A 13,987-nucleotide genomic window follows, 5' to 3' on the forward strand; every position below is an offset into this window, starting at 1 on the left:
CCTACTAGGTGTTTCTTCCCTTACATAGAGGTTTCCTTGAACCTGTCCTTTCCTCTGGATGGTTTGGCTATTTACTTTATAACAGGGATGGGAATGCTGTGGTCCTCTAGATGTTGTTGCATAGAGGGTTGCTGCCCAACATTTGGAGGACCACGGGTTCTGTACCTCTGCCTTATAAGTTAACATACTTAATGCTGAGAGATGATGATATTTAGTAAGCTGTTCTTGAGGAATTAATGATTTATTTGATACTAGTATTAGATGTTTCACACTGGCCTCTCCTTTAAATATTTTCATGCCTCAAATCCACAACATGAATAATTATTAAAGGGTAAAGTTAAAGTTAAATGGAACCCCTGATGTTGTAGAATAACATACTATTTTTACATTTTTTTATGTGTTTATTAATTTGCAGGTGTGTTAACTCCTCTCTTGAAAAAGTGTTGCTCCTGAAATGGGAATAAAGTAGCCTTCCTTATTATACATGTTTTTGTTTTGCTTGGGCCTTTGATACTGCTGCTTTTAACTCTCTCCCTTTTTTTGGCACAAAACAAAAAACAGGCCTTCAGCTTCCCTTTCCAATGCCAGAACAAGTAGTTCTTAATCTAGTCAATTTCACTCCTAAGGTAGAAAAGACTTTCCTAGTCTTTAAAGTGGAAAATTGACTAGGACCAGAAGATAGCTGCTTTTGAGTTTCTGGTATGCAAAGGATTCTGGCCTGCAATGTCAAACAAAGCCCTTCTCACCCTTCTCATCTATTCATGAGTAAGTACCGCCCCCCCCCCAGTCTCTTGTTATGAAGTGTGCTCACTTAAGAGGTGGGTTGCATGTCATTCTAATCAAATCAATAACCATTTAATCAATTTAAAAGGTGCCTAGGTGTAAAATCAAAGAAGGCATTTTTTTTCTCTTTCGAATGATGGTTTATTCACATGCAAGTGTATCCAGACTTAATTAATTAGCTCTCAAACAATTAAGAGGATATGATTCCTTCAACAGAGTGGCTGCCCTGCTTAAAAGTAATGCCTGTGCCGCTTTGTGTGTGTATGTGTGTGTGTGTGTGTGCACGGACTACAAATACCCAAAGTACAGCACAAAAGTCTACTGGGACATGATCATAGAAATAGGAAAATTCACAGAAATTGCAGCTCCTTAGTAAGAGAGATGGCAGGAGGTGGGGGTAGAGGAAGAAGCACAGGTGGGGCACATCCAAAGCGATAGTTCTGATGACAAGACTTAAACAAGTGCTTTAATATAGTCAGATTTATATCATATAGCATGTTTAATAAGGTAATCTAGTCCAGATAGAGACAATCCCAATTTACTATCTAATCCACAAAAATGCCAAAGATGGGAAGAATAAAAACCTCTAGCCATGTATCTAAACCCTTTTTAATATTAAAATTCTCTCCTGAATTCCCAGGCACACCTGAAAGTTACCCAGTTTCTGCCTTGACAAGAACTCTGGAACAAATAAAAAATTGTCAGCTCAGCTGACAGAGGCCATCAAACCAGATTTCTGACAGTCATTGCTCATGGGAGAGAAAAAGCACAGAGGAAACCCAAACTGACCTATGCTCCTGATGTCAATGGTTACATCCACATATCCGTGTTCAGCACTGTGATACATAGCCTCTTTCAGAGCTTTAAGCCTGGCTTTGCTGTTGCGGCTGGCGCACAAAGGAGCTGGAGCACTGTCTGCCAAGTCAGTTCCCTCAGCCAGTATCTCCTCCAGGGACAGGATATCACTCTTCTCCTTCTCCGGCTGAGCAAGCAACTTACGGAACACGTTCCTGTCAATCACAGGGCAAAAAGAGAGTGGGGGTGGGGGAGGAGAAAGGCCATTGGGTCGGAACTCTTAACAGTCGAAGCCAGAGCCAACTTAGCTATCTAGCGAATGCTAAATCTAGTTAGTTCACCTAACTAGATCCTCTAGCAAATCAGCTTTCAAGCAATGCCTTTCTTTGCGCAGTATAACTCATTTGGGCTTGCAGCTGCAAGTCCAGCATCCAGGACAGAGACTCTCATACTCTGCTCATCAACAGGCTTACACCTGTGTGATGCCATTCATCTTCAATGGAGGCACTCCCAATTGATGAACTGTTAGAAACAATCAATCAAAACCCGGGTGCATCTTCTCCCTTACCTCCCACCTACCTTATATGTTTAGATCTTGCTAGCTGCGCATGTTCAGTCCTGTGGGGGATAGAATAAGCAATGTTTCCAGAGCAGATGGGCTAATGAGTGTGTGTATGTATTTATAGAGGGAGGAAAGATATTTCCCCTGTTAGTCAAGAGGACGGGTGTGTGTTATGCCATGCAAAGAAATAAGGGGAGATACATATTCAATATTCCCAGTTGACAGCACAACCCACAGCTCTCAGGGTGAAGACAGATGTAGTATTTAAAGAGATGCTGACTGATGGACCTGGCTGCCTCCTGGGTGCACAATTTGCCCAAAAGATAGAAATTCCATCAAACTGAATCCTGGGGCCACCACCAAAAGCTTCAGGGAAGCTACACCTCTTCTCATTTAAAGAACGAATTGTACATTTATTTGTTTATACATTCATCCACCTTTTTAAAAAATGAAAAAAAACTAAAATAAACAGTTGCAAACTGTGCTGGGTTTGGGAGAGGCGCTTTGGTGACATTGCACACACTAGCTTATCAGATTTGATTACAAGCATGCAGAATCTGTTTATTCAGAGCTCAACCCTCAACAGGGGAAAGGTATGCTTGCACTGCTAGCTTACAAACAAGCCCACTGCTATCCAGATGTTACATCTGTATTCATCCTTAGCCAATATGAGGCTGCAGCAAATTCTTACTCCACATTACAGCTAGATATGTTGATGGTTTCCTGCGCATCTTTATAGAATTTAGGGCAGAACTGGGTATCTGGCAGACAATTCAGATTCCTGAGAATCTCAAGTGTACTCTGTGCTCAGTTACAACTGTTGCCATTTGTAGACCCTACAAATTTGCACTAAGCCACAGGTAGGGAGTCTGTGGCCTTTCTGATGCTGTTAGATTCCAGCTCCTATCATGACCACTGGCCATGTTGGCTTGGGTTGATGGGAGTTGGCCCTTCAACAATATCTGGAGGATCACAGTTTCTCCATCCCTGTGCATAGCAATCCCGTGGGTATTTACCCCCAGGGTAAATTGAGAGTTTGTGTGTTCAAAGCAAAGCAGAAGGCAATTATGAATACATGAGTCAGGTGAGCTGCTGGTTTTATTTATGCTTTTGACTTGTTTTAACTTTTTATGATTTTACTGCCTGGTTTTATGCCTTTATATTGTTGTAAACCATGGTGATATATATATATTTGATACAGTGGTATATAAATATTTTTTTCTAAATAAATAAGTGCAGGTTTTGACAGCTAAGCTCCCTCTATAGAAGGGTATCAGTTCAGCCCCTGAATTAATAAAACTCAGGAAGGAAATGAGGGAGTGGGAGCAGAACTTTGCTGGAAGGGCTCAGAGAACAGCAAAGTAAAGCAAGATTGGTGGGAAAGATAACTCTTCAGGGATTTGTACTGTGGATTGGGAGAAATTGCCTTTCAGTGGTCCCCCTTTTCCACCTTAACTCCTTGCAATCCTTGACTTCTTGCACAGACATGCAGACCCTTCCCTTCTAAGAGAGAGACCAGTTGTGCATGTTTTTAACTCTCTCCTTTTTTTGCACAAGGTAGGACGTAGCTGTGAAAGTGGGTCATCGCTGATCTTAACACCATAGAGAGCTTCATGCAACCTCAGAGGTAATTATTTTCAGTGGAACTATTTAAACATTCGGAGTTATCAGCCTTTCAGTGATTCACGTGCATGTATGAAACAGGCCTCAATCTTTCTATTTCACACATGGGTAGATTATTCCTCCTCTCTTTCCCACCTTAAAATCACTTTCATTTCTCATGACCTTTATTCTGTCCTTAGACCCCTCTCACCCAGCCTCTAAATGATTCCCTTTAGGGCTGATCTCCTGTGGTTCTTTATCTCCCTTGTCTTGCCATGGCTGCTTTCTCCAGACTTGGCAAATTGATAGTTCTGTGCCTGCAGCCCTCACTAGTCCTTCAGACTGAACAGCTCTTGGATTGCTTCCTGAGCTCAGTTTTGATTCTCACAGACCTCTCTCAAAGCTTCCCACTATATACCAAGCTCCTCATCTGTGCAGGGCCGTCTCAAGCACCCCCACCCCGCTCCGTTTCTTGCTGCGGCTGGTGGGCGGGCGCAGCACGCAGCCCGCGCCACCCAGACTACCCCTAGAGCCGGCCCTGCATCTGTGCACTGGGACCATAGTTGAGATCTTTCTTTTCTGCAATGGACAGGACTACATAACCTCATCTCAGTGAACCCCCTTCTGAAGTCCATTTTTCATAAACATGTAATCCTGAAAGCCACACTGAGATCTGCTGCCTAGAAAAACTTAGGAGGAAATCTAGTTAAGCTGCATCTGTGGATCATGGGACTGCAGCCAGTGCCTTAACTTCTATTTCCAGGAGATTTCAAAAGAAAATAGCCAGACTGCCTTTCACAGATATTTTACTAAGAACATAAGGATCCTCCAAGATTAGACCAAAGTTACATTGCTCTTTTTGAACAGTGGGCAGTCAGATGCTTCTGGGAGATTGCAAGCAGGGTGGGAGGGTGTCAAAGAGTTGCTCCAGACAACTACATCATGTGCTGTGAGCCATCAGAGCTATAGCTTGGAGCATCTCCCTAGATAATATATGTGACTCTGCCCACCTTGGATGGCCATTAGTCCTCCTTGTCTAGAATAGCTACAAAGGCTTCCTGTTCAGGCTGGAACTTTGTCTAGGCAATGTTATTATCTCTCCTCCCCTTTTTGGGACTCCTGGCTTGTTCTCCTTGTGCTGATCTCCCAGTGCTGACTTCTCTCCCCTCTTGACAGCCGCCTATAGCTCAGCAATGACAGAAGGCCCTTCCCCCACTGTCTTTTTTTTGCACTCAGAAATACTGCCCCCAAAAATGGAGGTTACATCTAGCTGCTGTGGCTAATATCTATTCACATATCTGGTAGCATGCTTACTTATGTAAAAAACATATGTACAACACAGAAGCAAAGTTTGCAATTTTTGCATAATGACACAAAGAGAACATTTAAAATATTTAAACTAGCACAGTTCCAACTCTACCTGTGTCCATGTGCAGCAGCCTGGCTAAAGGAGTTCATATCACCTTGAGGAGTCATGGAAATGCCATTCCTGTACATGGTTCCAATCATGGGGTCAGCACCTCGCTCCAAAAGCAAACTAACGAGTTCAAAATTTCCTGTAAATCAATAAAAGTGAGTTCTTTTCACTCCCTGCAGCCACATTTTTTTTAAAATCTAAGGAATGTTCATGATCAGAAAAAATCCTTACCTGCAGCTGCTGCCAGTTGCAAGGGAGTTTCTGAATAGTTTTCATCACCATGTTCCAAAGAACCTTCTACTTTGGCTCCTGCATCCAGCAACAGCTACAAAGGGAAATTCACCATTTAAAGCTGCTGATTTAAATGTGACAGTAATAATTTGGGAGGCTCCACTGATGCAGAAGGAAGCTTAACAGGCTTAAAGCCCACTCAATTCACGGCCAAGTCACACAACAACTGGGCACTTGCGACTGGTTGCCAATTGACCACCCAGGGATGTTTTTGTCTACCCCACTTCTGTTGTTGGTTATTCAGATAGTATCTCATTCATCTTCAATAAAGGGAGGAATGTGGACAAGTAGGAAAGAAGAAGGCATTGGATGGAATGAGATGTCATGTTCCATGCATTTAAGCTTATCTAACCCAACTGTTTAGTGCTTCATTTCTGGGTGCCAGTAAGCTCCTTTCCTTGTTTTCTCTTGACTCCCTATAAAAAGTATATTGCACCACCATTGGGAAAAACCCTGGTGCTGGGAAAGTGGAGCTAGGCCTCTAAACTGCCCTGGCAGCCATCTTTCCTAACAACAGCCACGTGTAGGGTTGCCAGACTCAATAGAGGACAGGATTTCTGTGCCTTTAATTGCCCTGCTCTCTTTTGAGTCTGGAAACCTTAAAGAGAAACCAGCAGACCCTTTGTTTAATTTCTAAGCAAAGGGTCTGCTGGTTTCTCTTTAAGGTTTCCAGACTCAAAAGAGAACAGGGCAATTAAAGGCACAGAAGTCCTATCCTCTATTGAGTCTGGAAACCCTAGCCACGTGCTCTTTGTTCTCCCTCCTTCAAAATGTTCCAAAACATGAGTAGGGAACCTGTGATCCTCCATAAGCTGTGAGACTCCTCACTCCCATCAGTCCCAGCCATCATGGTCAATGATCATGCATGGTGGAAGTTTAGGTCTAACAGCACCTGGAGGGCAAAGGTTCTCCACCCTTGTTCCAAAAGTTTATTTGGCCTGCCAACTTTCTCTGGGGGGTTGTCCTGTGATACATCACCAGCTGGCTTGCTATTTGGTTTCAGCCAGACACCTACTTGCTCTCAAATATCCTCCTGCCTGCTATGCTCTCATAGGATATCTGAGGCCAGAGTTGCAATTGCCCTGCTTGAGGGTTCTTGAAAGTTCCACTTTTTTCCATATAACTTTTCATTTGATTTTCATGCAATAAACCAGGCATTTAAAAAGGTGTGGGTTTGGGGAAAGGTTCTACAGACAGCATATGTAGGTTAAGAGTGGCATACGCTTTAGGCATGGGGTTGTTTGTATTAGAATGACAAACTGTTAGAGCTGGAGCTTAAAGGGTTTTGAGAAGTGCAACATGTTTCATGGTGCCCAAGTCTGCAGGGAAGTAGTCCCCTGAACACTCCTGGGTAGCTCATCTCATTAAATCAGTCTTACCAACCTGGTGCTCTCCGGATGTTCTGGACTACAATCCTATCAGCCTCCGCCAGCATCTGCTGGCTTGATATTTGCTTCATCTGCGAGAGTGGTAGTACAAAACATATGGAGTGCGCCAGATTGGCAAAGTCTGCATTAAACCATAGCTCCCACCCAGCAACAGGAGGAGCAGGAGAACAGCAAAGCTGTGGTTAAATGTAGCATGTGAACTGGACCTGTTTTTAATGAGCCTTAAATACCTGGACTCCTTTTAATTGATTAATGACATTTAACCTATTTAATTAATTGATGACATTTATGAGTTGTAGTTTTAACGGTTACTGACACAGTATTCTTTGGCTTGTGTAGCACTCAAGTGGAATGTTTTCTGCAAATGTTTTGATGAATTACGTTTTCTTGCCTTGAGAAAGTTTTTACCTTGAAAGTTGTTTAAAAATATGTTGATAAAATAAAGCAATACAAAATGGCAGCCTACACCAGTGACGGAGCAAATTCTTTGGGCACACCCAAATTGAGGCTTGTAAAAAGTTCAGCTCAGATGGAAAGAACCCTCACACCTCCCCCCCCCCAAATCATTAAGTTCATTGCAGAAATACCTGGCCATTTAAACAAGTGTGGACCATCACAATTCCCTGCACGGTGTACCTAATTGTCATGTATATGCCTGAAGGCTATGCGAACTAGCAATCAATGGGACATGACTAATTTGTGCACTTAAAAACCCCTACGATTTCACTGAAATAGATGTTATAAGGGAAGCATCTCATAACACCATTCTAAAGCTCATCAGAGGGAAAAACCTTCCACCCTCACTCTAATGGGTTTCTGGGAGTTGGGCAAAGATGCAGTAAAAAAAAGAGCTAAGGGTTTGGGAGAACCTTTCACCTAAAGGTCAGCCTTAGTTTATTTAAGATCAGTGTAGTCATGTGAACTTCTACTGACTTTTGACCATTGGTCTATCAAGCCCAGTACTGTGCACAATAGCAGCAATTATCCAGAAAGCCAGTGTGGAGTATTGGTTAGAGTATCAGACTAGGACCTTAGGAGACCAAAGTTCAAATCCCTACTTGGCTATGAAGTTCACTATGTGACCTTGGGTCAGTCATTAGTGCTGAGCCTAAGCTACCTCCCAGCATTGTTGTGAAAGGGAGAGAGCCACGTACGGCATCTTGATATTCTTGGAGGGAAGTTGGGGTATAAATGCAATAATGAATAAACAAAAATAAACAAAATGTTGTCAGGCAGTTATTTCTCCCAGATCAGCCTTCCAAGATCCATTTCACTGAAGGTTCCAGGGACTAAGCCAGGGACCTTCTGAATGCAAATAATAATTTCTGTCTGGCTGTCTGTCACAGTAACTAAAATATTTGTAAATTGTACAATACATATAAGCACCAGCCAATTAAAATCTTCAGAAGTATCACATAGCCACTTTTTCCAGGAAAATTAAATAAATCCCGAATGGTATATCTAGTGGGAAAGAATTGGAAATGCATATTGTTACTTTGGAGGAGTGGAGAGAGACAGAACAGGTCAGATATGTGCCCTCTATGCCTCATTCTGGGTATCTCCCCATTCTCCATTCAACAAAAGTAGCAGCATAACAATTCAGATTAAGGTGTGCAATTTTTACCTTGCGGCCCAGCCACACCTGCAAGCACCTGAGAGAGCAATCTGGGGTATGTAATTTGTAAATTTAAAGTAGATAAAAGTGATGTGGTGTGGTTGAAAAATGCCACACTTCTCTAGAAACAAGGAAAATGCTTTAAATGACTGACCCAAGGAAATTGTGAAAGTGGCAACAGATAGCACTGGAAGAATGTATTGAGCTGACTGTATTGGTCATGGACCCATAGGAGGACATCCCTATCAGTTGCCCAAACAGACAAGGGATTAGATGATGTGCTGCAGATACATCCGTTCACCACAAAATGATGCCATGGGGAAAATCATATTAGAGACAGTCAACAAAAAAAACAGCCTTTCTGGATCACAGTTAGCTGAGATAAACCCATCAGATGCACCTGCAAAGCTCATAAGCTGGGCATGATAGAAGTAGTCACTGTGCTTGTGGCCAGCAACTGGTCCATCAGAGGTATAGCATCCCTTAATGTGGAGGCTCCAGTTTCAGCTGTCAAGGCTTTATAACCACTGATATATCCATCCTCCATCCAAGCTTGTGATAATAACCAGCATCTCACGGCCATGAATTCCACTGTTAATTATGCAGTGCACAAAGGAATGCTTCTTTTTGTTTGTTGACCTATCAGAATTCACTGGATGGGTGTTCTGAGAGAGGAATAGCACATGCTGGCTGAGGCTGATGGGAGTTGTAGTCCAAGTTGGCATCAGGTTGGCAATGACTGCTCTACATTTTCTTTATTTAGCATTATTCTTACCTAGGAATTGAATCAGTCTTTTTAGCTTTGGAACATAACAAAGGACTGCAGGGACGGGGGAGAAGAAACCAGACTAACATTATGTTCACTAACATTAGAAAAAAGGAACAAAGATTTTAGTTTCACTAAAATTAGAAAAAGAAACAGAAAAACACAAATAAAGAGAAACACAAAACACATGGCCAAGAACGAGTTGGCAGGACATAACTGGTACAGCTTCATTTTAAAATCGCCCTGTTTATGCTTCATATTGGCTTACAGTACAATCCTACAGATGTTTACTTGGAAGTACGTCCCATTGTGTCCACTAGGGATTACTCGCTAGTAAACATGCTTAGGATTGCAGTCCTACTGATAACTATATATAATAATGCTATTATATATACGTATGTATATCTATATCTATCTATATCTATACAGCAAACAAAGAAGAAGCAGGAGGAACCAAGATGAGAATGGCTGCCAATTATGGGGATGAATGCCAATTAAAACCTAACAAATGGGAAAGAAAATATGAGATGGAGCAGAGGGAAATACAGCAATACCTGAACTACAGGAATATGTCCATGCAACACAGCAAATGTCAGAGCGGTCCAATGGCGGGTCTCGGGGTGGACGGATGGATATTTATGAGGAGTACTGACAACCTATAAACAGATAAAGGAGTTTTCTTTCATAAATGGCTCTTGAGGGGAGGGAAAAGGCTATATCTAAACAAAACAAGCTCGTCAGAATGCCAGGCACGCTTTGGTACAGAGGAAAAAGCAAGCAAGCATGCAAAAGGCACTCTAGATCGTTATTGTTTCTTGGTTGCATCCAATAGTGCCGGTGCCTTTGTGGAAAAGTGCTTCTTCTCACTGGTTTTGCTACCCACTTGCACCCTACGGTTCGCCCCCTGCTGAAAGCAGTTCCTAAGGACCTTCTGGAACAGAATAGGATACAGGGTGGAGTGCTGCAAATAGGCAAGGTGGGGTGGTCAGCAAAAAACCAGTTTCTCCAACTTTGGCTAATGGAACCCCTTTCCACCAAGGCTAAGTCACCACTGAATACAACCCTCTGCATTCCCACCCCCCTTTTATCTAATCAAAATGTTACTTAGCAGATATCAACACACTTCCTTAACTTTATTCTGTGCCTTTAATCAAGGCCTATGCCACTTCTATTGTACCTGATTGCTATTAGTCTATTAGCTACGAGCTGTGATTGAGGATCTAATAACTATCATCTAGATCCATGGTTTTTAAATTACATTCCAGGGAACAATGTGCTTCAGTGGAAGCTTTCTGGAGATTCTTGAATGAGAAGCTCAGGAATGGCGGACAACCGTCCCTGAAAGACAACTTGATCACAGCTCCCCCTATAGTAAGGAGATGAAGGGGAACAGTGAGGATGTCCTATGGAGCACTTTCAGTTCACAAGGCAATTGTTGAAACCCAAATATGGGGCCAACACACCACTATAATTTAGTAAGCACCATAAAATATGCCCCCAAAACCCTCTCCAGATTTCTAGGGTTCCTTTCTGATGCACTTCTCAGAAAGAGATCGCTGTGTTCATCCATAAATCCATAAATCTGTTTCCAAATTCATATGTGAGATACCTAGTAATAATAAAATCTGAAGCAAAATTTGTTATTTTCTAAAAAACATGAAACAAATGAAAGCAGCCAGTGTGCAAACAGATCCCTGAATGGTGTGAAAAATCACTCATTTAGATTTAATGTTTAAATGCCATTTTCAGCCCTAAAATTACACCATGTTCTCTTTTAACTGACTACAGTGGATTTGGATTAGGTACACACACACACACACACACACACACACACACACACACACACACACTGAATTGGCCCCTGCATTATTTTCTGTTCCGCTGATGATTTGACAGCAAAGAAATCCATCTATCATTTTAAAGAAACTGGTTTCCCTTTGGAGGTGCACTTTCTCTTCACAAGGGGAATAGATATCCCTATGGCAATATCTATAGCTTCTAAAGTGGCCAAACACAGTAAGAATTTGGGATTCATGAGAATAGTTGCAGTTGATTGCTCCTGAGCGTGCCACAGCACTTGCCAACCCAATCATGCTTTTGTTTCATGTATAACAGAGGATGCCCTTGAATCTCAATTTCAGCTCTGAGCACTCCCATGCTAGGCCACTTTGTGACGTTTGAGAGTAAGCAAGGAAATTGAAAGGACAGCAAAATCTCGGCAATGTACTTTTATATTTCCAGTTCTCATGCTCAGACTGTATGAAAGCAGATGGGATATACATCCCTTAGCTTCAACAGGAGTACATTTCTTCTTCCTTGGCATAAAGTAAAAATAAAACATAAAAACCAGGGGAAAGGCATGTGCTGAAGTCTGACTACTACATCTCACAATTTGGTTCTGCCCCACAACAGTTTATGCCACAATAAGCTTGGTTTTTTGCTGTAATATGGCTGCTCCTCTGGAAAATGTGAATAGAAACCTGAGACCAAATGAAGTTTGATGTTAATTGTGTATGAACAGTTAGCATGCACCTCAGAAAACCAATAAAATACATTTTTTTTAAAAAAAGTGCACATCCTATAAAAATTAAAAAGCTGCTGCAGGGAGAGCAGAATTGGGACTATAGTGTGTAGGGAGAGAGAAGCTCATCAGGAAGCTCACTCCTGGACTAATAGCAGCTTTAGGAGGGGTACACGTGTTTTATCAGAACTGCTGCAGAGGCTGAAGGGTTAAAACACACACACACCCCAGCATGTTGCAGTTCCAAACCTGCTTGGACCCCACCTGTGATATTTTGTTTTTAATTTGAAAGCATGTTCATGTTAACTGCTTACATGCAATTAATGGTGTTTCTATATGGTAAGCTGATTGCATTCTATTAGTGCATAACTAAGGTCTGTGATTGCTAACGTGTGACAACTGTTTCACTCACAGCCAAGCATTTTTTTTATTGTGCAAATTGACTCCAAGGCAAGTTTCAGAAATGATGCTTTTTAAATTGCTTTTTGCATTTCCTGCACCTCTATTATGAATGGCGAAGCCGACTGCGGTAAGAAAATACATTCTATGTGTAAATGGGTTCTCTCCTGTCTATTCCACTCTGGCAACATACTCCAGTGAAGCACTGCAGGCTTGAAGACCTCTTAGCATCATGGGTGAGAACATCCTGAGAATTGAAGTTAACAACTAACCGCAAACAGTAACCAGACAATAGTGGATTTCACTTGCTAACAAACCAAACTGACTTAACGTATTTTGGAACTTTCCAAAATGCAGTTGCCTTATTTTAAAAGTATACTATAAAATAGTTTATGTTTATCTGTTACATAAATAATATCCTTCTTCTCTCCATCAAAATACAGCTCCCTGGTGGTGGAAATCATTTCCTGGAAAAGTGTGCCTGTCAATTTTCAGCTTTTAGACATCAATGAAAGACATTTTTGTTTGTCCAGAGTTTGGGGATATAAATTTCTTTAGGTTTCCAGCAATGCTAATATTGGGTTTTCTTATGCTATGCTTAACTATGCTTTTAGTTTTGTAATTTTAGATGTTTCAACTATTGTGTTTAAATGGGCAATTTTTTTATTATGTTCTGCACCTCTGCAGGCTCCTTGGAGAGGAAGAGTAAAGAAACTAATAATAATAATCATGTCTGAAAAAGGCAAATTGCATAATGAGTAGTGATGCACTGTTACACCAATGTTGTTGTTGTTGTTGTTGTTGTTGTTGTTGTTGTTGTTGTTGTTGTTGTTGTTATTATTATTATTATTATTATTATTATTTTGCTATTGCTAGGATTTCCTAATCTTCATACATTTCCAGCTCCAACTATATAGTCTCTCATATGCACCTGCTTTGGTAAGGATGGTAAAACGGCTCATTTGCAATGCAATCCTTTTGCATGCCTACTCAGAATTATGTCCCACTGCTTTCAACAGGGCAATCTCCCTGGAAAGTGTGTATAAAGACTGCAGCCTCAAATCTCAATTTTTCAGTCATTGCACTATAATTATATCAGTCTTTGTGGAAACAATGACTTGGTTTGTTTAACACATTTTTCTTATATTATAAACTTGTATGCTAATTTAGACAAATTAACTTGATAGCTGCCATGCTTCAAATGGAATATAAATAATGAACCAAATATACACCAGTATGTTCAGACAACATATTCTGAAATTATTATTCTTGACAGCTATATAAAACATACTATTCTTCTATGTTGATAGTTTAGATCAGATTCCTCTATACAAAATGCTTTCCTGCACTTAGGAAACTAGCACATTAGGTAGAAGGCTAGCCTAGCTACTCTTCTCTTTGATGCAAAGTCTGCTGTGTGGAGGCTTTTCGTTTTGTTTTTGTTTTTAAAGGAAGAACACTCATTTTACGCAATTCCTGACAACAGTTGGAAGTGGTACAGCACAGACACAGATTTACCACCACCTTGAAAGAGCTAGGTCTTTGATGGTGTTGATAGCTGACCACTGCAGCTCATATCAGTGAGCCCTGACTGCAGAGGGTGATGCTTCTCTCCTCCCCGCCAAATCCATGTATCATACGTTGCAGAGGAGAAAATGTGGCAGATGGATGAGAGGTCTGAAGCTCCTAAATATGGTTCAGGATGGGAGCCCTATGATATTTAATCTGGATTTGAGACTAAAGAAAACTTTTTTTAAATAGTCCTCTTAGGTAGATTTTATTTCAATACCAAGTTGCTCTGGGAAGACCCAAAAGGTTCGCATCCTTGATTTCGGATAGCTGCAGCTC

At 41.3% G+C, this 13,987-nt stretch overlaps 1 protein-coding gene across 3 annotated transcripts in view; it reads right to left on the reverse strand.

The window, feature by feature from the left end:
* The window catches only part of ABTB3 (ankyrin repeat and BTB domain containing 3), a 241,841-nt gene that overhangs the window by 34,024 nt on the left and 193,830 nt on the right, over positions 1-13,987 (reverse strand). For 2 of the 3 annotated variants that reach the window (XM_035128402.2, XM_060279886.1), the window contains exons 7-10: positions 9,774-9,875; positions 5,391-5,484; positions 5,163-5,298; positions 1,573-1,793 (exon numbers count right to left, since the gene is read on the reverse strand). In XM_035128402.2, coding sequence (XP_034984293.2) covers positions 1,573-1,793; positions 5,163-5,298; positions 5,391-5,484; positions 9,774-9,875 — 553 coding nt within the window. Of the gene's footprint in view, positions 1-1,572; positions 1,794-2,157; positions 2,197-5,162; positions 5,299-5,390; positions 5,485-9,773; positions 9,876-13,987 lie in introns of all 3 variants that reach the window. The other variant, XM_035128401.2, reaches the window with a different exon arrangement.

Source organism: Zootoca vivipara, chromosome 10, assembly GCF_963506605.1.
Source record: "Zootoca vivipara chromosome 10, rZooViv1.1, whole genome shotgun sequence".
NCBI lineage: Eukaryota > Metazoa > Chordata > Lepidosauria > Squamata > Lacertidae > Zootoca > Zootoca vivipara.